We start from the raw sequence: 27,704 nt of genomic DNA, 5'->3' as shown, positions 1-27,704 counted from the left end.
CAATCAAATTCTAGCTATCATTTATTTAGTACATTCTACAAAATGATAGCTAGAATCTGATTGGTTGCTATAGGCAACAGCTCCACTTTTCAAACCCGCCGGAAAACTCTCAGCTTGATACATTTACCCCCTCGTGTTGTAGAACAATGTGAGGAATTGAATCACCCCCCTAAATGTATTAAATTCTGTGTCTTTGAATATCCTGCGTGATATAAGCTTTGCTCATGATAATAAGTGTATAATAGAATTGTGGTAAGATCATGTCATGTTGAACTAGGAAACTGAACCAGATGAAATAATGATCACTATTGTTTGTGAGCCGTTGTGAATTAGTGAAAATCCAGTGTCAGTTATTGTCAGGTATAGGTATGCATGATTAGTACAAGGAGCTGCTATTCTTCTCTAGGGGGCGTGTCTCTTGTTACCGAGCACTCTGCTCTCCTACACATGGTGGTTACCAGCTATTGTCACCTGGCAACAGCAAAGAGTCACGGAAACTGAATGACAGAAAGGGAGGGCGCAGAGCTGTGAGTGGAACTGTGTGTGCTTTATGCAGGAATAGCACTGTGATATGTTTGTTGTAATTGGGCTACATAAGGAGCAGATTTAAGGGTGACAAGGTTGCTGTTACCTTTTTATTTTGTTTTTTAAAATAAAATAATCATTTCTGGAAGATGAGCTCCACTACAGGGGTAGTGTTGGTCCCACATGGCAAAAATGTGCTGATGTTTAGGAATGGTGACCATTTCCACAATGGGCGCCGGATGGTAGTCAACGAAAGGCAATTTGTGACATTTGAGGCTTTCTTGAACGAGGTGACCGCTTGCATCCAAGCTTCAACCGCCGTGCGCAATATCTACACCCCACGCAATGGCCACCGTGTGACACAGCTCAGTGACCTGCTTAATAAGGGTCAATATGTGGCTGCAGGGACAGAGAAATTCAGAAATCTTGAGTGAGTATTTGTGATACTTTATGTGTAATTGTCGCTTTATATCAAATATGTATGTTTTTGTTATATATATATAATGTGTGTGTGTGTGTAATTTATATTTTCTTCAATATATTAAATGTAGGCAGACATACATTACATGTGTATATGGCTATATATTTTTTCTTTAAAACACATGTCTGTGGTGTCTGCTTGGGACTTGGGATTGTTCTGTGATTTGGAGTACCATGCCTAAAATCTACTTAACAAAGTTAAAAATGACCCCTGTTGTTCCCCACACTGCCCTGTGATTTCCATCTGTTTTTAAATTGTTCTGGATAATGGGTTTCTGTTTAAGAGATTGGATACCTTTTATTAAAGAGGATAAGAAATACAGGTGTCCCTGTGCTGGATGTGTATATTCATGGATTGAGGGCTGTTACTGTTCTGTAATCCTATGTAAATAAAAAACAAAACTTCTATATGTACACAATAGTATCATTGATAGTGTATTGTGGAAAATAGTAGAATGCATAAGCAATAACATTCTATAGATCACACACTAGAATGCTCTGAATTTATGCAAGAAATTGTCCTATACGATTTTTTTGGTTTTCAAAATGAGGTTTTATAGTAATTTTTCTTTTTTCCTCTTATAAATGTTTTGGATGTACTTGTTACCCATGACATATAGTGTACATTTTGTATGCTTAGTTGTAGCAAGCAGATGGCAACAGATAAAGCTTTCTCATGTTTTACAACATTGATGATTTCTAGACTTTCTCTTATTTGACATTGAGATGAACTAATCGTTCGTGATAAAGTTAGTTCTCTGAATGGAAATTGCTACCAGTGTACTTTATGGTGTAGAGCCCTGCATATCTGACTTTGCTTATTTAATGTTTTGACACAGTTACCTTCACACTAAGGTTAAGCTACCTGTGGCTGCTAAAGATAAAGACATCCGACAGGTAAGTTCATAAAAGACACTACTTTAATAAGGGCCAATTCGAACCCTTAACTGATAATCCAATTTTAGGTGGAATTTTATCAATTTAACCCAATTACAGATGATTATTTACCTGTGGTCTGGCGTTCCCACTGTGCTGCCAGCATGCAACACGTTGCTACAATGCAAAATGACAGGTCAGCAGACAGTGGCAGACATCATAGGTCTCTCCTAGCTCTTTCTAACTAACAGACTTTTCATACAGACAGCATGTTGATAATCAACAAAAACTGTCTGTCATCCGGTGCCAGCAGAGCAGCTTTAGGTTAGTGCCAGACTTTGGACGACCCACTGGATAGTTTGTAATTAATCGGGCTTAATTTCTTTGTCATATTATATTCTCAAAAAGGAATTTTCAGTTTTTGTTGGAGTTACGTTTTTAGAGAAGTTTTCAATTCACAAAAATTGAACAATCTAGCATTGATTATATGGATTTAACATTCTAATCTGTTTTAACACTATGTTCTTGAATTTTGCCATTAAACGTAACTGGTCTATTTCTGTTTTCAGATCACAGATCACATTTATCATTTTGATTTTATAGGTGATAAAAATGGCTTGTGATTATGGAGTTAAGAAAGTTTGTTGTTAACACTGTTTTTGACCTAACTGCACATTTGTGAATTTGGCCCTTCGTGTCTCTTGTTAAGTCTTGCTAAATTTCTTTTTTTTTTTTTTTTTAAAGTTTTATTTTTGAAAAGGTCAATAATGAGCATCAGTCCAAGACAAAATCCGTTACAATCGAGTTATACATATTCAGGGACTAATACAATCAGTGCATATTATAAAGAGAAGAATCATGATATTGACCAAAATTTTACTATAAAGATAAAAAGAGAGAAGAAACAGAAAAGAGAGGCCAGTCAGAGAAAAGTAGGCAAGATAGATTAGAAGGCGGTGTGGAAAACTGTCAATAAAAGAAAAAGAAAGCAGAGCAAGCGATAGAAGAGAAGTGGGGGAGGGGGAGTGGTAACTGGTTGTGGAGGGATATCTAGAGGAGTCATGGGACAAAAGGAGTTTGGATTTGAAAAAATTATATCCATGGCTCTGACTTTCAGTCTTGCTAAATTTCAGCACTTTTTATTACTATACTGTTATTCTTTATTGGCAGACGGGTATCAGTTGTATCCGTAATATTGCTATCAAATTTACTATTTGGTAACTATAGTGTGTTAATATGAGTGGTTTATGTAAACTATAATTCTACACAGCTTGGTGTATTTTACACAACCTTTTTTGCTTGATAAGGACCTATTTGTCTTTCACAGAACTGGGAAAAAATTTCAAGAATCTACCACATTCTCAAATGCTTTTAGGAGTTTTCCACATTCTAAACCATTTGCAGTGCAGGGTTGGTTTTCTCTGCTTCAGTGAATCACAAGTTCAGCAGGGAGAGGCGTGTGAATTAGGTCACCAGGATGTGTGTTAAACTGGTGTCATGGTGTTCGGATGTGAATTCAGGAAGAGCATGAACCTAATATACTACAGTATAATTTAATTTTGGCAGCGATATATTCTCACCTTTATCTTGATGTCTCTAGGTTTCTCACAAGCTGAAAGTCACAGGCCGTTGGAGGGAGGAATATCGCCTTCCTTGTATCATTCAGTGAGTATTGACTCATCTATATCAACTGGTGTGGCAAAGTTTCAAGAAATAAGGCTTGGCATTTATTTAGAGAAATTTTAGTACTGTAATTCATAGGTGCAGTAGATGTAACTTCATTAGCACCAGTGCAGTTTTGAGACTGAAATATTTACATGTTTTAGCTATAAAGTTGGATTTAGTCGTCGTCTTTTACTGCTACGGGCTGTTGCGGACATTTTTAGTTTCTTCTCCTGACAACCGGTTTTGTTTGTTATAAACAATGTCTCTTACGTCTCTTGTGCTCTCTCTCTTAACCTGTCTCTCGCTGTATCTCTGTCTGTCTGCATCTCTCACTCGATGTCTCGCCCTCCTCCCCCTCTATTGCTCAACGTCTCGCCCCCTTTCGCATGTCGTTTCGCCCTTGGCCCTCCCCCACTCAACTGTCTCACCCCTCCCCCTCTCCTGCTCAACGTCTGTCTCCTCCCTCTGATGGCTGACAACAGCATAGTTCTTTTTTTTTAACTACACATGTGCATGCAGCTAGCTAGCACAGAACATGTGTATGCAAGTAAGATGTACTGTATATTTTGCAAGTATCTTACAATTTATGCATTGAATGTGAAAAAAATAATTCTTTGAAAATTCATTATTCATATTAGTTTTAATGTTCACACTGTTAATAGTTGTTCATTTATTTGATAATATAATGCTGCACATACTATTGTGTGTATACTGCAGTCTGTTCAGTTTGTCTGTTTAGGCAAGGCATACTTACTCCCAGATTCAAATCAAAACGCATCTTGAGATCTGAATATGGTCGGAACTGTGCTCAAGTTCTGTGTTCTTTTTTAAAATGCAACTTGCATGCAAGTTGTGTCCCTACATGACAGGCCCAGGATTTTTTTAGGTTCTTTAGACCCCCTCCAAATGTAGAAAGACTCCTTTTAGTCCTGGAGAAACAAGGACACTTAGGGCTAGATTTACTAAGCTGCGGGTTTGAAAAAGTGGGGATGTTGCCTATAGCAACCAATCAGATTCTAGCTGTTATTTTGTAGAAGGTACTAAATAAATGAAAGCTAGAATCTGATTGGTTGCTATAGATAGAGGGACCCATAAGGGCTGATCTCCTACCCTATCAAAAACAAATATGTGATAAACGGCAAGCAAAACAAGTAGAGTGATTTAAACATGGTGTCAATTATTTCAATAAGCGCCTTTTAAGATCAAACCTTTTTTGGCTGGATATAGATATATATATATATATCTGTCTTAAAAACAGATCAATGGAAAAGTGTTGCGCTTTGTGGCAATAGATGCTGTTTGTGTATGTATACCACATGATTAGGTATTATGCTTTCTACCATGTGACGATGATTCACATCCAGAAGGTCAGATACCATGGGATGCCTTCAGCACATCAAACCCTGGTCAGAGGTCCAAGTGATGCTGCTTCACCTGCAGGGGGTGCCTTTTAAACCCCTCTACATACAGACAGATCTACACTCGATCTTAGAAACAACTGTATGCTTACCGGCCTTTTGACTAACTTAATAGCGCTCATCTGTGCAAGGTATGGGCAACTGGTGTCTACAATGTAGGACTTGTAGTGCAGTGTTCTCCCCAGCACCTATTTCCTGGGTGTTCCACCCAGCTATTTTTACTTGCCATCTGGCTCTTGGAGCGCAACACAATCCTAGTATAATAGAATAAACCATTGTTTTTTCCTATAATAATACGCACTATGTGAGCACTACAGCCAGCAGTGTGTGTGTTAGACCACTGGCCACCAGTCTGACCAGTCCTGGCAGGTGTGGACAATAACCTCCAAAACTTTTCCATATTATTACAAAGTATTACAACTGTCTTTACCCGGCTAGTTCTTAATGCCACCTGGCTGGCAAAATTTTCTGGGGAGAACACTGTAGTGATTCCATACAATAGTGACCATTGATATTAAGGTGAGGTGCTTTAAAAGACCAAAAAACCCTCTACGGTGCCTAAGATACAGTAAATACTTTCTTACAAAAAAGAATGCCTTACAAAATTCCCAAATTAAGTGTTTAGTTCTCAAGAGGATAGAAAGAGGCAAATGGATATATGTCCTTTCTGGCCAATTATATACAGAAAATGCTGGTTGATAGCTGAAACACAGGTACGTTCATATCTGGAGGCATATTTTCAACTTGCAGACCTGTTTGCAGTTGATTAGCTTTCATCAATACAAGATATGAAATGGTGGCTTTGATGGTGAGAATTCCCTACAGATAAGCTTTTACTGTACACTGGGGGTTATTTGTGTTTATGATTTAGTTGTGTTTTATCCCAACTCGCTCTTAATTTAGTGGCTTTATAGTAGCAGAAACAAATAAGAGAAAATGGGAGTATGAATTTGCCATTACTTGGATTTCTCATGTAATCCTCACATCTTCTACTGCTGGAAATTGATAGGCCTATGAGTTGATAATGATAATGGTACAATGTGAGATTGCTGTTTGATTATGCATTATTTGTCTCTTCTGATCATTTTCCATCCTCACTATTGTTTTCTCATATGCCCCATAGCTTATTAACTGGCATACTCTTTTGACAGTGTTTTCCGTAATGGAGATCTTATGACCCCACCTATCCGGGTTGTTATACCCTCAGGCATCCTGAAGGAGTGGGAGCTGGTCCTTACCCTGCTAACGGAGAAGGCCAACCTGTACACTGGAGCTGTTAGGAAGTAAGTGCAGTATGTGGGCATAAATAGGGTTGTGTGTTCTGTATGTGTTCTGATCTCTTGGGTGCATCTAACTCTGTCCCCAGGCTCTGCACTTTAGATGGAGTCTCTATCTCATGTGGAGCTGAGCTGGTGTCTGGTGAATATTATGTTGCTGTTGGATCAGAGAAATATAAATGCCTCCCATATGAAGAACTTCTCACTCCACCTGGAGGAAACAAGTACAGCACTTGAACTATTTCTGCATATTTCTCTCCAAATCTTTCCTTCCTGTTATGTTTTATAATAAGCATATTTATCACTTTTCATTTTTTATTTGTTTAACCTGAGCCTTCTGTCTACTGTAGGAATCACCCTGGCGTTAAGCGCAGGAATCCGAAAGTTGTGGTAAGCAGATGTCTTTTTGAAGATGATCTGTATATGGCACGATGTATGGAGCCTCATTTCTGTGACTTGTGTACGTGGCCGGCCAGGATGTTTATTGCTTTTGTGTTGGTGGTTTTGGGTTGCAGTGTGCCTGAAATGTATTAAAATGATTTGTTTGTCACAATCCTCCTTGTCTGTGATTGTGGCCTCTTATTTTGGCAATTTAATTTGCTGTTGATAACCATTTCTTTATATTTAGATTGAGTTTTCATGTAATCCTTAAATGAGCCTTATTATGCTGTCTTAAAACTCAACCATTTCGCGGAAAACCTGCAGTTTCTTTGTAGCAATATGTACAGTCATGGCCAAAAGTTTGAAGAATGACACAAGTATTGGTTTTCACAAAATTTGCTGCTTCAGTGTTTTTAGACCTTTTTGTCAGATGTTGCTATGGTATATTGAAGTAAAATTACCAGCATTTCATTAGTGTCAAAGGCTTTTATTGACAATTACATTAAGTTTATGCAAAGAGTCAATATTTGCAGTGTTGACCCTTCGTTTTGAAGAACTCTGCAATTTGCCCTGGCATGCTGTCAATCAACTTCTGGGTCACATACAGACTGATGGACGCCCATTCTTGCCTAATCAGTGCTTGGAGTTTGTCAGAATTTGTGGGTTTTTGTTTGTCCACCCACCTCTTGAGGATTGACCACAAGTTCTGGGGAGTTTCCTGGCCATGGACCCAAAATTTCTCTGTTTTGATCCCCGAGCCACTTAGTTATAACTTTTGCCTTATGGCAAGGTGCTCCATCATGCTGAAAAAGGCATTGTTTGTCACCAAATTGTTCTTGGATGGTTGGGAGAAGTTGCTTTTGGAGGATGTTTTGGTACCATTCTTTATTCATGGCTGTGTTCTTAGGTAAAATTGTGATTGAGGCCACTCCCTTGGCTGAGAAGAATCCCTACACATGAATGGTCTCAGGATGCTTTACTGTTGGCATGACACAGGACTGATGGTAGTGCTCGCCTTTTCTTTTCCGGACAAGTGTTTTTCCAGATGTCCCAAACAATCTGAAAGGGGATTCATCAGAGATAATTACTTTACCCCAGTCCTCAGCAGTCCAATCCCTGTACATTTTGCAGAATATCAGCCTGTCCCTGATGTTTTTCCTGGAGAGAAGTGGCTTCTTTGCTGGCCTTCTTGACACTAGGCCATCCTCCAAAACTCTTCGCCTGACTGTGCGTGCAGATGCACTCACACCTGCCTGCTGCCATTCCTGAGTAAGCTCTGCACTGGTGGTGCCTCGAATCCTGCAGCTAAATCAACTTTAGGAGACTGTCCTGGAGCTTCCTGGAGGTTTTTGGGCATCCTGAAGCCTTCTTCACAACTATTGAACCTCTAACCCTGAAGTTCTTGATGATCCAATAAATGGTTTATTTAGATGCAATCATACTAGGAGCAAAATTCTTGCCTATGAAGCCCTTTTTGTGCAAAGCAATGATGACTGCGCATGTTTCCTTGTAGGTAACCATGGTTAACAGAGGAAGAACAAGGATTTCAAGCACCACCCTCCTTTTAAAGCTTTCAGTCTGTAATTCTAACTCAATCAGCATGACAGAGTGATCTCCAGCCTTGTCACACTCACATGTGTTAACGAGAGAATCACTACCTGGTGCTTTTGTGGCAGGGCTGAAATGCAGTGTAAACGTTTTTGGGATAAAGTTCATTGTCATGGCAATGAGGGACTTTGAAATGAATTGCAATTCATCTGATCACTCTTCATGACATTCTGGAGTATATGCAAATTGCCATCATAAAAACTGAGACAGCAGACTTTGTGAAAAATAATATTTGTGTCATTCTCAAAACTTTTGGCCATGACTGTAGTGTCATTGTTTCCTGATTTAAGATCACAGTGTACTTAAACGGGGAACAAGTTTGCTAATGTGTCCTAGTTGTAAAAATGCCACATTTGCTTGTTTTAGTATTTTTCTCTGAATTATAATAAGCATATGCATGATAAAAACCCATTTATGTTATGTTCTCTTATTCTTAGACTGGTAAGGTACATAGTTTATCACAAGATGGAGTCAGTGACTCTGCTCTTAATGACTCTCCAACTCAGGCAAGTAAACTTCGTTTTAGGGGTTTGAAGTGTAAAGTGTATTGAATTTGTATGAGCCTTTGAATTGCTGTAGTGCTTTACCCATGTTCTTTTTCTCTTAGGGCGATAGTCGTAGGGTTCATTCCACAGGTGCAGCTCTGAATTTTTCTAGTGACAAACACCCAACCAAAGAGGAGGATTCTGTATTCTATGCCAAACCAGTGAGGGTACGTCCAACTCGGAAACAAAGACTCAACCAGGAAGATACCAGGGGTAAGGACTTTACCCAGTTACTCTTTACTGTGTCAGTCATGTTAAACCGTACATTATAGCCCTGACATAGGGACTTTTTTTATTGTATTTTACATTGTAAGTGGGTAAAGGCAAAGTTTGTGTGTTGATGTTGTTCAACTTAAACTGATGCCAATTCTTTTATCATAAGAAGGGGGAGTATTCAAAGTCAAAGAAACTCGACATGAGCTAGTTGATGCCCAAGAAGTGAAGGAAGATGAACAAACACGTGTAGAGGTCCCGGTGGATCAGGTACTTGTGGCTAATATTATTTATGAAGTCATTTCTTTCACACTGTTACCTACTTTGTATTCTTCATTGTTTACATTGCACATGTGGATGTTGAATATGCAAAGTTGTGTATATGCTATGGCAGCACGATTGCTAAGTTGTTAGCACTTCTGCCTCACAGCACTGGGGTCATGAGTTCAATTCCCGACCATGGACTTATCTGGGAGGAGTTTGTATGTTCTCCCTGTGTTTGCGTCAGTTTCCTCCGGGTGCTCCGGTTTCCTCCCACACTCCAGAAACATATTAGTAGGTTAATTGGCTGCTAACAAATTGACCCTAGTCTGTGTGTGTATGTTGGGGAATTTAGACTGTAAGCCCCAATGGAGCAGGGACTGATGTGAGTGAGTTCTCTGTACAGCACTGCGGAATTAGTGGTGCTGTATAAATAAATGATGATGATGATATGCTGTTCAGTATTTATAGCATAATGTAGGCCTAGGACTAGATTTACTAAGAATCGAGTTGGTGGCAGTTTGGACCACTAAACCGCCGGCGATGGATGGCTGTTTCAAACTGCCTCATTTACTATAGGGCGGTTTGAGGCTTCATTTTAAAATGAATGGCGATGGATGGCGGATTGAAAAAGCTAAACCGTAGGCAGTTTTATCAAAACCGCCATCCAAAAGACAGGACAGGACAGTTTTAATACCTGCTTCAGAATGGCTTGATAGCTCAAACATGCTGTTTTTAAATATTTTGCCATTCAGAACATAAGAGAAAGCACTATTGACATTTAATTTATTTGGGCAATCATTATTTATTGATTAAGGGGAAAATGTATTTCATATTAACTTATGGGGGGGAAAAAAATCATTATATTAAGGGGGACAAAATTATTTAATTATTATATTATTTGGGCACTATGTAATGCCAAATTCTGCAACATAAATAATTATATCCACCATTAACAATCAGTCAATATTATTATATATTCACATTTCCCACATAATATAATGCTAGAATAGTGTCCCCTTAAAAAATATAAAACAAAATACCCTGATAACTTAATATTAAATTAATTTTGCCCCTTAATCAATAAATAATGATTGCCCAAATAATTTAAATGTCAATGGTGCTTTCTCTTATGTTCTGAATGGCAAAATACTTCAAACAGCAGCAGTTTGAGCAATCTCGCCACTCACAACCACCTCTTTCATTTTGGCCGTTTGGCTGTTTTGCTGCGGTTTTGAAAACCCCAACTTGGTAAATACGGCTGTTTGTATGTTCATCATTGTTAAAATCAGGATGGCGGACTCAATTGGATGCTAGCCAAGGTCTCCTGGCTAGGTAGAATTGCACTGTTTAAAATATCTCTCCTACCCAAAATGACGTACCTATTTCGGACGTTACCTTTTATTCTGCCCAAGTTCTATATTGATAGGTTACGATACATACTCACTTTTTATGTTTGGAAGGGTAAACCACCTAAATTAGCCCATTTGATTATGTCTCGACCAAAAAGACAGGAGGGTTAGCCCTACCAGATTTAATCAAATATCAGGAAGCGGCCATTTTAGCCCAGTTATGGGTCTGGTCCCTCCCGAGTTCTTCTAAACCTTGGGTTGATTTGGAAAGAGGTCTCAATACTTTATTTCCATTCTCTCTGGATCCCTAAACCTTGTAAACCCACGCACACAGACCTCCCCCGTCTCTCTCGAGATGCTCTAGTAACTTGGGACACGTTTTTAAGGGTATCTAATGTGGTCACTCTCCCCACTACCAATCTTTCTCTCCCTGCGTTAGCTAACCTTATACCAAATCTAAACCTGTCGTCGTGGCATGTTAGGGGCATTACCAGCATTAAAACTAGCCTCTCTAATTTGTCCATATTGCCCTTTTCTGATTTAAGAGAGCAATTCCAGATTCCTAATCAAGAGTTTTCAGATACGGCATTGTTTAACTTCCCTTAGCAAGTGTCGTCTTGCTCTACAACAACCTCCAGCTCTTTTCCTTGCCAGATTAACCTCTGGAACTAACAAGGCGGCCATCTCCTTCTGGTACTCCCATCTTAAAGTTCATAGTCAACCGGTTAAGGCCTCCTCTCAACTACTTTGGGAGAGAGATCTTGGCAGGATATTTGAACCAAATCAATGGGACACTAGCTACCATAATGCCCATAAGATGTTGAAATGCTTGAATCACACGGAGATGTTATACAAACTTCATAGACTTTATATGTCTCCGGATAAACTCCACAGGATTTGGGCGTCCCAGTCCAGGGCTTGTTGGCGTGGGTGTGGAGAGATAGGCGACATTTTTCATATCTTTTGGACCTGTCCGGTGGCCCGTACCTTTTGGGCAGAGGTTTTTAATTTAATTTCTAAGGTTACCCATTCTGCAATTCCTAACACTCCAGAAGTGGCGCTCTTACACTCTTTTCCTCTCAAGCCCTGCTGGGTGACCGTTATGTCATTGGTCACATTTTCCTAGCGACTCTAGCGGTAATTGCTGAAGAGTGTAAATCCCCCACCCTTCCACCGATAGATAAGATAAACTCCAAGGTTCAGTTAAGTTGTGATATGGAAAGTATGGGAGTGCCATACACTTCTTCTGCTTCCTCTCCGCATAGTAAATGGTTAGCTTGGACTTAATTTGTCTTTAAAACTCAAACCCTACCGCATTTAGAGAGTCCCCCTTTTCCTCTATCTCCTCCACTGTAATTACTAGAGTGTATTGTCTCTAGTTTAGCTATAGTGATTGTAAATATTTTGAGAGGATTTTGTATATTTTCACTGCCTATTATAATGTATTGCTCTCCCTTTCTTTTCCCTCTTTTATCCCATTTACCCCTTTACTGTATTGGTTTGTTTTGATTTTGTGTATGTTTACCCTGTAACTATAAAGAACTTAAATAAAAATTATTATTGAAAAAGAAATAAAACATCAGGATGGCGGGTTGTAAAGTGGTGGTTTTAAAAAAAAAAAAAAAAAAAATTCTGGACGTTTTAACGGCGGATTGGACTTAAGTAAATCCGGCGGTTTCAAAACCGCCAGAAAAATAGCCAAAAAGTGGCAGTTTGAGCAAATCGCCCTTTAGTAAATCTAGCCCCTAGAGTGTATTGTATTTAAGCATATTGAAAGTCTGGAAGGCGTTCTCTGGTTATACAAAAGTACAAGGCTGCAGGCTGAGTGTTATATACTGGGTTCTGAGGTTATTTATAGCAATGGTCATCCTTTAGTTATTACTAATGGATTTCTTTTTAATTAGTGTTGTCAACAAATGTAAGTAATGTATTTTATTGTTAAAATCATATTAAAGGATAGTATAGCTAACCTAAGAAATAATTTATTTATTATTTAATTATTAGACATTATTACTGAGGATAGTAGGGACCCACCCTAAATGGTTTGATGACCAGTGTTTTGAGTCTAAACCCATAGGTTAGGAACTCCCTAATGTAGAGTATTAACATCATCACTAACCAGCTATAGAAGGGATAAAGTACAAACTACTGGATTTGTTAAGAATATTTCAAATTGCAAATAAGTACTCTCTCTTTATCCTATTTATACAAGACACATAGTAGTTATGTCTATACATGTATTATTACAAAATAATGTCAGGAAATTATCACAGTAATCTTATATAATCTATAATATTATGTATTTTTATTCCTTTATCTGTCTTGTTTCCTTGTAACATGGGCTTCTGGCCTGTCTGACCCCATCTCCTGTCTTGGGTGCTTTTCTTACTTTCTTTCATGTCATGTGTGTTTAATTCATTATTATGGTAGTTCTAAGGAATATGTGTCTATTAATCTTAGGTAATTTGTGCTAGATCCAACATATGGAAATGCAAGCTTCATTATGTCTGCTTTTGAACTGAAATGGAATGACATTAAATAAGATAAGAATAATTTGGAAAAACGTGTAAAATAATTTTTAATTTTCACATCTACAGAGAGAAGCAGAGATTGTGCAGGAGGAAAATGTCAATATGAAGAAAAAAGGACATTACAAAAAGGTATGAGCTGATTAACCAACTTTAGATTGATCATTCATTGTGCACATGCATGAAGTTCTATGTGTTCAGGCTGCTCCTAACATTCCTGTCTCCTCTCTAGGACTTGAAGTCTGAAACTTAGTGATGTTCACTATCTCCACTGTAAAGACAAAAGGAAGATGTAACATGCGCAGTTCCTATAATGACTCCAAACTATGGTCGTTACTCACTCAAGTATACTTTTATGACGTCTTATGAAACCCTCTCATCTTCATCCATATTTTCCATGAGAGCCAGAACCCATAGAATAGCCTCTTAATACCACTTCTGTTATTTTTCCTAATTTTTTTTTTTCTTACACTTTTTGTTCCCTCAAACTGGCTGTACCTGGCAATCTTGTCAGTGATCTTGTCTGTAGCAAATGGGCCCTTAATTGCTGCATGTGGGTTGCCCACTGACCAAAGGTGGCCTGTAAATTATTTAAATCTGTCATGATTTTAATTCCTCCCGGCTGAAAATGTTGAGAATTGGGTTTTATTCAATGCGTGTGTCCAATTGGACATGAATTTAGCCAAACTTCCAGACCTTAATTTGTGGCAAGCTTTATTCAAGTATTTTGGATACTATACATATCATCATCATCATTTATTTATATCGCGCCACTAATTCCGTAGCGCTGTACAGAGAACTCATTCACATCAGTCCCAGCCCCATTGGAGCTTACAGTCTAAATTCCCTAATATAGACACACACACAGACACAGACAGACAGGGAGAAACTGGGGTCAATTTTTGATAGCAGCCAATTAACCTACTAGTATATTTTTGGAGTGTGGGAGGAAACCGGAGCACCCGGAGGAAACCCACGCAAACACAGGGAGAACATACAAAATCCACACAGATAAGGCCATGGTTGGGAATCGAACTCGTGAACCCAGCGCTGTGAGGCAGAAGTGCTAACCACTAGGCCACTGTGCTGCCCCATATCTGACATTATAATATATTGCAGAGATATTGCTATGAAAGGCACATGTCTGACCAGCTTAACCTGTCCTTTATTATTCCAAAATGCTCAATATTACATATTTGACCATGCAGATTGTCATTTGGCTGACTTTGTAAAAGATTTTTACTTTTAATAAATAACATGAAAAAATAAAATGTAACTTTTTTTTTTTGTTCGTTATTTAATAACAAAGCACAGGCCCTCACATGGATTGCACATAGGTGAAAAGTAAGATTGCTAGTTGTTGTGCAGAAAGGCTGATGTTTATTTATGTTAACTCTGTATGTAAATAACCGAGAGAAAGGATACAAATGGGTATACTTACACCTAATGGTAGCGACAGGGGCGGGCTAGGCAGGGGGGCAACGGCCCCCCGGGCCGCTGGGTCAGACGGCTATTAGGGCCGGGGGGTAGGCCGGCCGGCCGCCCCTCGGATGCAAAAAACATAGTTTCTCCCCCCCGCGGCTGCATCCCCTGTCATATGATGCGGCCGCCTGTGTGCCCCCCGGCCATCCCTCTCCCAGCCCGCGTTTGGGAAGCGCAAGTGCAGCTTTAATGTATTAATAGTAAATGCAAAAGTCACATTACCCTGTCTGTACACAATATAACAATGTAATGAAGTGTCATATACATAAAAGAGAATTTGAAAGTCACATTTACCTTATAAGATGCAGTGAAATACAAAACCCCCCACACCCGTTGTTTGCCCCCTTCAAAATCCAATGGGAAACATAGGTAATTGACAAATACGTAATGTGAATAATCAGCCATTGCTTGACATAATTTAGCCGCAACGTTGGTGAATAAAGTACTATCAGCTGGAAAGGTACGAGGTGGCAAGATTGTGCTGCTGTCATCATCACTGCATATATTTACACCAAGCCTCCTAGATGGTGTGTCTAAGGATACGTCGAAGTCTAACGTTGCATTGCTAACGGGAGTAACGCACCCTCGTGAACACATCATTACTGTACTCCATTTATGATTGCCAGTTCTGTTGTGTCTTTTTAATGTGCTTTGGACACACAAGTTAATGGAAATTATGTCTTGTTTTATTCTTTGCAAAGCACAGTAGATCTCTATGCTGTGCTTTTTCCTCTGCAGTTTTCTGCTCTAGAGTATTATTTGAGTGGAAAGTGTCATCAAGTGCATTACATACCCTAAAACAGTGGTCAGGGAACAGCGGTAAATTACCCCAAATGGGGTAAAAATTAAATTCCTGTGGGTAATGCTGCCGATTCGCATGCTGTCAGTTGGATTGTAGATCCCTTTAAATGTGAAATTGCTGTTGTACCAGAAGAGCCTCAAGGGTTGGCAGAGGCACTTCTTGAGCTTCGATGCAATAATGAAGCACGTATTGCATTTGAAAACAAAGCAGATCTGTCATATATTTGGATGTCAACAGCTGCAAAGGCATTCAAAACTGCACATGAGGAGACTGCCTTTTGCAACAACCTACCTTTGTGAACAAGGATTTTCCACTCTAACGAACATAAAAACAAAGCAGAGAAATTGATTGGATGCTGAAGACTGTATCCAAATTGCTCTGACATCAAAATGCCCCAATATTGATGCTCTCATATCACAAATGAAGCAACATCATTTCTCCAAAACCTGAAGTTTTGAAGTGGAAGTTATCAAATAAATTTTGAATTCCAATAATTAATAATATATGATTTCCTTCCTTTCAAATTAAGGGGGCAACGTCGGCGTATCTAAATATATTTGGGGATAAAAGGTAAAAAAGTTCCCTGACCCCTGCTCTAAAACAACTTCGTGAGATGTTTGGAAAACCTATAATGCAACTTTTTTTTTTGTGTCCATCAACTTTTATAGTATATCCCCACTCCATGTAGCTTAACAATTCTATCATTAAATGTGAAAGGCCAAAACTCTCTTAACAACTGTACCCTACAACAAGCCATACCCTATAATACAATACAATAAAATACTTTAAGGCACACGATGCAAACTTGGTACTTCTTCAAGAAACACACTTTCAATGTTCACACCTCGGACTTGCAAGAAAAAAAACAAAACAGGATTGCTACTCATCAGCAAACTATAAATGAAAATGCACAGCAGTACTATAAAAAGTTTTCTGGTAGACTGTACCATATTAGACCCTCAACAAAGGTACATAATCCAAGTGGGCAAAATGAGAGCATCCCATATCACACTTGTGTCTGTCTATGCCACCAATGTGGTGCTTTCATCTCTGATTTTTTTTTTTTTTCAACAGTTATCCCAGATTGCCTAAGGACAAATTATACTATGTGGTGACTTCAATACCATACTTATTTCTAAACACGTTCACTCCTTAACCCTAAAAATCACACTCTGAACTTACCAGAGCAGCTTGTAAACTTACTTCACTCTTAAAACCACACATCTATGGCAGGTACTGCATCCTTCGGCCACAGAATATAGTTATTGCTCTGCTCCGAACAACATATATTTGCACATAGATCTTTTGTATGTTGATCATAATGCCACAGAAGAATTGCTGAATATCAGGATCTCCCCTGTTTTCTGGGGGGACCACACAGAGGTAGTATTAGACTTTAATACCCACCAAATTGTGCTGCGGTCTCCCTGAATCACTTCTCAAAAAAGGAAAACATTGAAAATATTTTGATATACAATGTATGACGACATGCCCACAAGGTGACCATTCATGGTATATTCATAAGCTTGGCCATGGTACAGAAAAAATATGATTGAATTAGAGACCAAAATTGTTGACCGCTAACAGCTAAACAGTAATGTCACCCTTATAGCAACACCCACCTTAAACATAAGGCCAAGTCAACCAATTATTCTTACAAAGCAGCCACAATACTTCATGGTTACAACAAAGAAAGAAAAGGGGGACAAAGTTATACTTTACTTGGCCAAAAATTAAGAGCAGAGTGCACTGAAAATAGTAAATTCCATAAAAGTAGTTCCATTGGTCAACCGTCTTTCAAAAGAAGTTCCTAACCCCTAATATCAGTGTGCAACTGTCCTAGATGCAGTTCGTAATATAATATATTACATATCAAAGAGTCAGGGCAACATTTTGATAAATTGGCTGACATTGGTGATTCGACCAGGTTGGCATCATAATGGAATGTTAAGCAGCAGTAGGAGAATAACAGACCTTGTATATGCAGCTAACAAACAGGCTCTTCCTGCAATAGTGCTGGCCTTGAACCCGATAGGCATTTGACAGAGGCCTGGCTCGTTATGCAACAAACTCCTCCATAAGTATTCAAATAGCCTTCTACATGGATGATGTATTATTAATGATTACAGAACCCCTATCGCCCTTTCCAACTTGCTTAGAGAGCTCCAAAAGTATGGTGAAGTACTGAACGAATACTGACAAGTTAGAGATCTCAACTTGATACTCAAAGCTTACTGATGACAAACACTCAAAATTAAATAACAGGGTACCCACCTAACCTGAAACTATAATGAACTATATGCAGCAAACTTCAAATCCAGAAAAAAAATAGTTAATTAGTTAGGACAATCTATTTTTTTTTTTAATAATTATTATTATTATGGATCGGGTGAATAATCGCAACAAAAATGGTTCGCTACTGCATATGAGTGCTTCAGAGAGTCTCAAAAAATTAAAACCGCTAATATGATATTGTTGGGTGGGAAAACTAGAATACGTATGCCCATTTCGAATATATACGTGTGCTGCATGCACCCCTCTTGGGCACAATATGGGCAGATATTAAAGTAGAACTCGCTAAGCTGCTCTCTACCTATATGATTCTGTGGAGTCTCTGTTTGCACAGATCCACCTAACATCATATGCACGTTATCAAACAACTAAAGACCCTCATGAATCTAAGCGGAAAGAGGACGTAGTGGACATCCTTAATTCTGAAGAATGGAGAGCAATTCGAGATTATATTCCAAAATGCTAAAATTGTGTGTGAATACCTACAAAGTCTTCTATAGGTGGCATCTAGTACCAATACGCCACATGCAATATTCACAATTTTTTCAACATTTATTGGTAAGGTTGTGTACGGAATGGCACTTTGTCTTGCATATGGTGAAATGTCTTAAAATTATGGAAGGAAATACACCATGTAACAAAAGACAATAATGGGTGTTCATCTACCAATCCCCCCACCCCTCTTCCTGTTTTCTAGCGCATTTCATACCATGGACTTTTAAAGTTCATATGGCATATACTGAAGGCAGACAAGTGCAAATTAGCTGCAAATTGGAAAATCACAGAGCCACCCTCGATCCAATCATATATATAGCAAATCTATCATATGGAACATATCACAAGCATAATTTGTGACACCTCTAATAAATCCATAAGCACTTGGGCAGCTTGGATTGCATTGTATAGGGCCCCACCCCCCATTCCAGCTAGTGACTTAAACTGGGTATTTACCAGGACAGAGAGACTCCGATGCTGCTCTATTCATCATAACAAACTTGTCCCTTCCCCTTCTTCTGCCCCCTGATATTCCCACCGCCTCTCCTAATTCAGCACATGCACACGCAGTGTGATCAAAACATCATGCTGATTCACTCCAACTTAAAAGGTTTTTCTGTTCTCTTATATAAATATTCTGATGTGTAACAAATATACTGTACTGCTCTCTAATACGTTTGATCTTTGTATCTACCTGCTGGTCCCCCAATGCTTCCTCTGATCGCTTCTCGGCCTTTTGGCTAAGATCAAGTGTAGTATCTGCCCATTACGGTGTATTGTGTACACTTGAATGAAACGTATGACCTGTGTTTTTTGTACTTTATACAAATAAAGTTACTTTTTCAATCCAAAAAAATCTGGGGGGCTGATGTAGACTCTGCTGCATGGTGCACTTGTCTCACTCCTGCCCAAAACCCAGTGGACAGAACCCGTTTGGGGCTCATCGATGGCACAATCTAACCCTGGTGAGGAACTATTTGAGACTTGTGTTACCCGAACGAAGCCGGCCAGGAGCAAGAAGACGACTGCGAGGAAGATCGACTCCGGGGAAGAAGCGCTGCTGATCCCTGCCTGCCGGGAAGAAGACGCCGGGAGCAACTCCAGCTGAAGAAGCCTTCCTCTCCTCGAGACCTGCTCCAGCGGAAGAAGCGCCTCCCCTTCAGCGGAAGCCCCTGCTCCTCTCTGCCCAGCGGGAGGATACCTGCACTGCTCCTGCCCTCCCGGAAGATCGCCCTCCAGACCAGCCTCTCTGCCCCAAGAAGAATAGCCAGGACGATGGCTTCAGCTGCCGCAGCTCCTGCCTCCACCCCTGCTCCTGCCCCTGGAAAGAAGGGAGGAAAGACCACCGCTCCAAAGCCTCTCCCCGTGGCTGGAACCTCTGCCTCCACTGCCCCTGCTGCTGCTGGACAAGGGAAGCCCAGCCAGGATACCCCCCAGAAGACTCCCACTCTGGAACCCTGGATGAGGCAGACCGTCGTCCTGAAGTTGAAGGAGGTGGACGGAAGAGTCCCAGACATGACGGCTGAGACTTTCGGGAAGAAGATGATTCTCGACCAGGGCTTCTCCAAGGCTGAAACCCTCAGCATGCAGAACTACCTGAAGGGGATCTGGTACATCACCTTCGCCTCCATTGCCATCTATAAGAGGTATTGGGAGGCAGTGAAGACTGCGAGACCGGAGTCTCCCTTCTCCTGCTTCGTTGGGAACTGCCCCATCCAGAGAGAGGAGAGAAGAGTCACGGTCTCCATGAGAAATCCTCACACCCCTGGTAAAGACATCGCTACCTTCCTGAGCCGCAGATCCTGGATGCCAACGGTTTCTGAACAGGCAAGTGGTCCATCATTATCAGGCTGAGGAAAGACAACTCTACAACTGACGGTCTCCAACACCTGCCATCATGCTTCGCCCTGGGCGGCTCTGCCAGCCTTCTCCACTATGCCGATCAGCCGAGGAACTGCAGGAAGTGCTGACCACATGGCGAGAAGCTGCAAAGTCTCAGCCTGCAGGAACTGCAAGGTGGCAGGGCACGAGACCAGGGACTGCCCAAGAAAACTGTTGTGCAACCTCTGTGGCCTGGCCAGCCACATCTACAGGGACTGCCCCCAGAGGGCCAGAACCTACGCTGCAGCTGCCGGGAATGGACTGTCGGAAGGTGGACCTGCCCCTGCCCTGCAGCCCAAGCCAGCCCAGAGGAAGCAACAGAAGCCCATAATGCAGCCACGAGTGGGTATGAGCTCTTCCACCCCTTCTCTTCCCACCCCCCTTCCACCCTCTCTCCCCCCTCTTTCCCTCCCTACCCCTGTTGTGACAGCACCTCCCTCCTGTCCCGCTGTTAAAACACCCCCTTCCTCCCCAACCCCCTCCCGCCCTCTTCCTGCCTTCACCCCTCCCCCTGTCGCCACCCTCTCTCCCCTGTAGTAGCACTAACCCTCTCCACTGCTACTGCAGCTCCCTCCCTTTCCCTGGAAGATTTTCCCCCTTTTGTTTCTGCAGGTAAAGAGAACAAGCTAAGGAGGAAGCGGAAAGAGCTAGACAGCCCAGCTGGCGACTCTGACCCTTCAAAGAAAAAAGCGGTCGAGCTCGGCGAGGACCTCCTCCCGGCGGAGGAGGCCCTGGAAGAGATGGTGGATGAGTTGCTGGATTCCGAGCAGGAGGAGGAAGGGGAGGAATTCCTGCAGTTGCCGCACATCTGCCTCTTCGACCAACTTGAAGAGCGAGGTCTCCTCCCACCCCATGGGGACACGGGCAGACCGGACCAAGTCCCACCGGACAAGGAGTTTAACTAATGTATTGACTGTTCTGACTTTCTTTTTTCTCCCAACTAATGGCTAATTTTTCTCTTTTTACCATTAATGTGAGGAGTGTGAAGGATAAGATTAGACGTCAGTCTGTGTTTACCTTTCTTTTCAGGAGGGAGCTGCACTCTGCCGCTAAATCCTTTAGGCCGGGCAGGACCCCGGGCAGTGATGGTCTCCCAGCGGAGCTCTATGTAGCGCTGTGGGACCTTATTGGCCCGGACCTGCTAGAGCTGTACGAGGAGATGGTGGTGGAGGGCAGAATGCCTCTGACTCTGAGAGAGGGCTTGATCAAGATTTTGTATAAGCGCAAAGGAGAGAGATGCGACCTCAAAAATTGGAGGCCCATCTCCCTCCTGAACGTGGACTACAAGATCCTGGCCAAGGTACTAGCCAACAGGCTAAAGGTTGTCATTGGGTGAATTGTTCATCCTGACCAGACTTGTGGCATTCCTGGTCGCAGGATTGCAGACAGCCTTGTGCTGCTGAGGGACACGGTCCATTACATCAAATATCGACATGCACACGTGGCCCTGGTCAGTCTTGATCAGGAGAAGGCCTTTGATCGATGTTTCTCATGATTTTATGCGTAAGGTTCTGTGCAGGTTTGGATTGGGTGATATGTTTTGTTCTTATGTTAACCTGATGTACCTTGATATTTACAGCTCGGTGTTGGTGAACGACTGGAAGATTGACCCCTTTTTTGTCATGTCTGGGGTCAGACAAGGCTGCCCTCTTTCACCTCTTCTTTTTGTCTGTTGTATAGAGCTCTTCGTGATGTCCATCAGGCGTTTTTTCCTTCTGCCTCTTTGGAGGAACCTTGGTTGGGACAAGTGGGACAGCGCCTTCCCTTACAACTGGACTACACCTTGGTTTTACCTGGATGTTGGACAATTTGTGAGGGAGCACCATCTGGAGGGACTTAAACCAGACTTGTGGAAGCCAAAAACTATCCACAAGATCATCAGAGCAAAGGACATTATAGAGTCTGTTCCAGGGCTCCCTGTGGCTACGGCCAAACATGTCTGGGAGAATGTGGCCTCTAAGAGGTTGACTAATAGACGTAAAGACATTGCATGGATGGCTATCCAGGGGGGTCTGCCTCTCAGGACATTCATGCACTCCCGGAACCTGTGCAGATATGTTCACTGCCCCTTTTGTATCACCAGAAGGGAGACTGCTCAGCATATCTTTTGGGACTGCCCCACTGCACAGGCATTGTTGGATGCCCTGGAACATGAACTTAAGGACAATGTGCCCAGGACTTGCCTTTCATACCATTCGGTATTTTATGGATTATTTCCTGGGACACACACCGTTGGGGCAATCCAGGAGGCCTGGCGCCTTATGAACTGTTTTAAGGACGCTATGTGGCTTGCCAGGAATCGCCTCATTTTGAAGCGGGAGAAGATGACCATTCAGGACTGTCGCAGGCTGATCCACAGCCTGCTAAGAGACTACACCCTTGACAGTCCTGAGGAAGATGAAGACGATGATTGATTGTTGTCTCCCTCTTCTCCTTCTCCCCATTGTGTCTATTTTCAATAAAAAACTTTGGTTTGTGCTCCCCCCTTACCCCCTCCAACCCATTCCCCTTCACAGCTTGAAGTTTTATTGAATGTAATGTCTATTTATGCACCCTTCCCTTTGTGTCTGTCCTCAATAAAAACTTTTTGCTCGTGACTCCCCCACCCTACCCCTCTCACCTACCTCCCCCTCACATCCAATGTAATTTTATTGCAGTGTAAAATGGTTTAAAGTTTGAATGGTTAGTGCAGTACTTGATGTATATAGTGTAGGATGTCATGTCTTGTACTTTATGCCCTGTATTGTACTAAAATGTATGCATGATCATGTATTATGGTGTACTGTGTACACTTGAATGAAACGTATGACCTGTGTTTTTTGTACTTTATACAAATAAAGTTACTTTTTCAATCAAAAAATGCTTCCTCTGTACTCCCAACCTTAATACATGCCTGAAAAAATCAATTAAATATATTTAAAAAGAATATAGCAAACACTTTCATTTTATAATAGAATTTGATTGGTTTAACATTATACATGTTCTTGGTATGTATTTAGCTGCAAACTATTGCCCTTAATTGCTAGACATTTTAGGCTCTGAATGGCTCTTATGTTTTTCAATATTCTTACAAAGAGAAACAGTTACAATGAAACATAGACTGAAAACTTGTGAGTGGAGATGTTGCCTATAGCAACCAATCAGATTCTAGTTATTTATTTAGTACATTCTTCAAAATGACAGCTGGGGGTAAATGTATTAACATGCGGGTTCTTCAACACCCGCGAGTTCAGCGTTTTCGGCGATTAAATTTAAAGCGGCAATGCAGCGCCGCTTTAAATTTAATCACCGAAGACGCTGAACTCATGGGTGTTGAAGAACCCGCATGTTAATACATTTACCCCCTAGAATCTGATTGGTTGCTATTGGCAACATCCTTTTTCAATCCCGCTGCTTGATAAATTTACCCCCAAGAAGTTCCTTTTCTTGCAATGCCATTTCTGATAATTATTTCATTTCCTACCATAAAATGAGTACTAAATATTTACTTTTGTGTCCTTAAACCCCACGTTCCCATCCCATTTAAATCTGATTAACATCACATTATAAAAAAAACTATAAAGTTTACAGTCTATGTTGCATTGTGACTGTTTCTCTGTGTAAGAATATTGATAAACAAGAGCCATTCAGAGCCTAAAAGTACTTGTCGTCGTTTGAATTCATTCAGCAGAACTATAAATCTAGTTCCAACCACCTTCCGATCCCGTAGTGTGTATGAAATAATTACCAATTGCTCGACCAACTGCTGATAGTTCCCCAATCAGCGTCTCCTTTCTGGGTGTGCATGTTTAGATTTATGATGTTGTCTCAACCTCTCCAACGTGGTGCGGTGTCAGAATGTTGGTCAAATGGGAATAATGTGCTTTTAAAGGAGAAGCAATAATATACCTGTTTTTCATGATCCATGACATTTATGTGTTCCTGTGTGCTAGTGTGTGCAACATATATTCTTACCACATGTGAAAACACATTCTCATTAAAGTATCATTTATTTCCTGATGTCATATGTGTCAATGTATTTTATTTCGTATTATATGTAATTATTTTTAAAATACAATGGCATAGCAGCCTTATATTAATGTGTAATGATTGTACATTGTATGGTCATTAAAAGTTTAAAACCTCTGTGTGTATAAAACTATCATAAAGTAATGGCTGAGTAGAAAGCAATTAATATAGCTGTGTAGTGCATATGTCTCCTTGCATAATTAGACACAGGTCTCCATCCTGTCTAGACCAAAAGAACAGAGCTGTGTATTACATAGTTGTGTATTGCATTTGTCACCTTGGATAATTTTTCACCTACATCCCCTGTATGTCTCCTAAAGACCATTGATGTGTAGTAAACATGGTAATTGGTTTTCCCTTTATTTGAAGTCCATCTTTCTTTCTTGCACCAAATAAACCACAAAGGTGTTATCAATAGCATTTATTTTGAAACAATATCCAGTAAGATAGATGCAGAAAACAAAGAAATAGCAGAACTTCTTAATCCACTAACATATTTAATGTTTAACCTGGCTACTGCATTCTAACATTACTTTCTCGTATGTTTGAAATAATTCCAGGTAATTTTTCTCCAGTTTGTGGAACTTTTCTCATCATTTATGTTAGCCCTCAATTCTTTAAAATATTCGTTCAGCTTTTCCATCTTTTCGACCACACCATTTCCATCACCGAAGGCACTATAAATATTAGTGCATGTTGCATCCTTCTCTCCTTCTGATCTTTTGTTAGATCTAAAGATAGTATCTATATAAGGAAAGGACAAGTATTTTAATTATGTTTAACGAAGAAACGGAACACAGCATTTTTACCTGAAGGACCTCTACCATTTGCTCACCTTGGATAATGTTTAAAATCAATTTATGCTGGGTCTTGCCAGGCATGCTGCCATGCTGGTCCATACCAACTGAAATATAGATGCCATTTTTTCACTATAACGGAACAGGGTGCACCTTAAGTTTTCTTAAAGTTTTAAACGTTTATTTAATTACCTTCTTTACGTTCCACTTTTATTTCTACAATTTATTTTGTAGTCGCTACAGCATCTTCTTCCACTTAAATTTTTGGAGAAGCTACGCAGCACACTTTTTAATGCATTCTTCTTTCTGTAAATAGATGTCAAACGTTTATTAATCGAACTAATCATTATTGTTACCGTTAATTATTAACACCGTTTACTAACTACTTTTATACATTTTAAATATTCACTTTTTTTAATGTTCTTTTGGATTCCCAAAAGCCTTCTTTGTTCTTTATTTTTTAAGTCGGACCACCGTTTTTGTATTTGGAATTTTGTCCTTTTTCCCCCAAAGTTCATTTCTGATCTGATTTATGAGTTTTTGCATAATCACTTCTTTTCTGTTAACTTTTCGGTATTTTCACTTTTAACAGTTGTAGTCGTGTTGGTCCAGCACTCTCACCATCATCTCCATCTCCCTTGGGCTCATTAGCTTTGCTCTTTAATGTCCACCAATTGCATTCCTTCTTCTCCACCCACCTCTACTCGTACATCACTCCTGTCAATTTTCTCCTGCACCTGCTCCTCATCCTGCATCTTCTCTCAGACCGCCACCGCCAGAGTGACTCCTCTATAATTTTATAAACGCAGATATAGGAGTACGCAGTTGGTATGGACCAATCACGGCAGCTATAGGTACATAATGGAGCATTGTGGGTGAATGTTCATTCATGTATAATAACCTCGTGTTTGCAAATGTGTCTGAAATAATATGCCCTGTACTTTCTATAGCAAACGAATGGATACCATTGAACAATTTACCTGATTTCATTGGTATTACAGCAAGGTATGTACTTTATAGCACAAGACTTTCTGTAGTTTTCATTTATGGTTTTGTATGTAAAATATGATAGTATATGTTTTATTTGTTTTGCACTGGAATGTTTGTATGTTTTGTGGTGTGTATGTAAATCTGATAATATATGTGTGTATTTAATAATAATGCCACTAGCTGTTTACACTTTTTGTTTATTTTTTGTGTGTATGGTAATATGATAATATATATGGTTTATTTTTCTTAGAAAATAATTTGCCATGGCATCTAACTGAAATGTGGAGCTCATGAGGGACTTCATTGAGGCCTAAAGATCTCATGCCTGTTGTGTAAAACAAAGTCCAAAGAATACTCAAACAGGCAAAAGAGGAGTACAGCTTTGGAAGATGTTGTGAAAGTGTATCTTCCACATTATCCCAGAGCAACTGTGGGCAAAGGGAAAGATACAGAAACTTAGGACTGTACTTAAAAAATAAATTAATACAATTGAGGCTGCCAAAAAATCAGGGGCAGGGACTGATGATGTGTATGAGCCCAAGTTGTGGTACTTTGACTTCCTGGGCTTCACCTGTGATGAGGAAATTGCTAGACAGTCCACCTGCAACAAAGAGACAGATAGTAGTTCCTCACCTGAACGTGTACAAACAGATTACATATTGCCAAGTAGAACACTATGTGAAACATACAACATTGTAAATGCGAAAAATATTTATTTACCTTCATGTACCTCACAATACCGTTTACAAGCATACAATACTAATGTCATGCAATGTCATTCTGCCACAGCACAGCATCCTCACCATTAAAATAATCTAAATAGGCCTCCCTGTTTAATTTTGCCATGTGACTGGCATTTCTCACCTGGGATGACTCCAGTGGTGTCAACCCTACAAGTTCTACAATGTTCTCCATATTGCTAGGTGTACTGCACACACTGGGGCTTTTACACCTGAGGAAGTTGTGTAGAACATAAAAAGCCATCACAACCTTGTATAGGCGTAGATTTATATCTGAATGAAAAATTCTAAACCTGTTGCTCAAAATAACAAAGGCATTTTCCACAATGCGCCTAGGTCTTGACAATCTATAATTAAAGAGTCTCCTTTTTGTTAACAGATTTCATTCTGGATAACGTTTTAACACTTTGGTGTGTATCGCAAACACTTCATCTGCTACAAATACAAAATTTTGTCCATATCTCATGTCACTTCGTGTTGGCAAATTAAGTTCATTGTTTTTAAGTTTGGCATGGAAAGCAGTCTTTCCATTTTTTCCAATGTCCACAAATAGGAATTCATAGTTGACATCCATTATGGCCATCAGAATAATGCTGAAGAATACTTTTGTCAGGCGAAACCTAAACTCACTTGCGAGGGTCCCTGGAGAAGACCAGGGGCTCGTTAGACTCCACACCTCCAGGTGCAGCAGCGTCCATCTCAGCAAGTGGGCACCATCTACTTATTCGTGTCCTGACACCTTTATACTTTTTTACCTTTATAGTTGCAGTAATAGGATCCACTTTTTGAGGGTGGCTAACATGTTTGCCATCAATGGCACCGCCACAGTTTGGGAAAATCCAAAGGCTTTTAAAATCTTCAGAAATAACTTGCCTTTGCTCAGCCATTGCAGGAAACTGAAAGAGAAAGATTGTTGAAATGTTAAATTGTTACATGCATGTAATGTTATACTAATTAGTTTACATTCTGTTTTCATTACACAGCCTGCTGTCGTACCTGAAGCTGCAATCTCTAATGTGGCAGAGCAACATGGCACACCAACGCATGCCAGCCAGCTGACAGTAGGCAGTCAGGACATAACAGATCTA

General features: G+C 40.3%; 1 protein-coding gene and 1 pseudogene across 1 annotated transcript; both read left to right on the top strand.

Moving 5' to 3' along the window:
• Positions 1-27: 27 nt before the first annotated feature.
• Positions 28-14,539, top strand: DCDC2B (doublecortin domain containing 2B). The gene is made up of 11 exons (XM_075197741.1): positions 28-955; positions 1,845-1,902; positions 3,482-3,546; positions 6,116-6,247; positions 6,331-6,465; positions 6,592-6,631; positions 8,668-8,772; positions 8,838-8,988; positions 9,158-9,258; positions 13,199-13,261; positions 13,362-14,539. Exons 1-11 carry the CDS (start codon positions 675-677, stop codon positions 13,380-13,382), a joined length of 1,152 nt encoding a protein of 383 aa, XP_075053842.1. The 5' UTR covers positions 28-674; the 3' UTR covers positions 13,383-14,539.
• A 4,381-nt stretch (positions 14,540-18,920) lies between these two features.
• On the top strand, positions 18,921-19,051 carry LOC142142019 (U2 spliceosomal RNA; annotated as a pseudogene).
• The last annotated feature ends 8,653 nt before the right edge of the window (positions 19,052-27,704 follow it).

This window comes from Mixophyes fleayi, chromosome 2 (assembly GCF_038048845.1).
Source record: "Mixophyes fleayi isolate aMixFle1 chromosome 2, aMixFle1.hap1, whole genome shotgun sequence".
In the NCBI taxonomy this organism is placed as follows: domain Eukaryota; kingdom Metazoa; phylum Chordata; class Amphibia; order Anura; family Limnodynastidae; genus Mixophyes; species Mixophyes fleayi.
The sequence above is the reverse complement of the archived record's forward strand: the minus strand, read 5'-3'. Positions and strand labels throughout refer to the sequence as shown.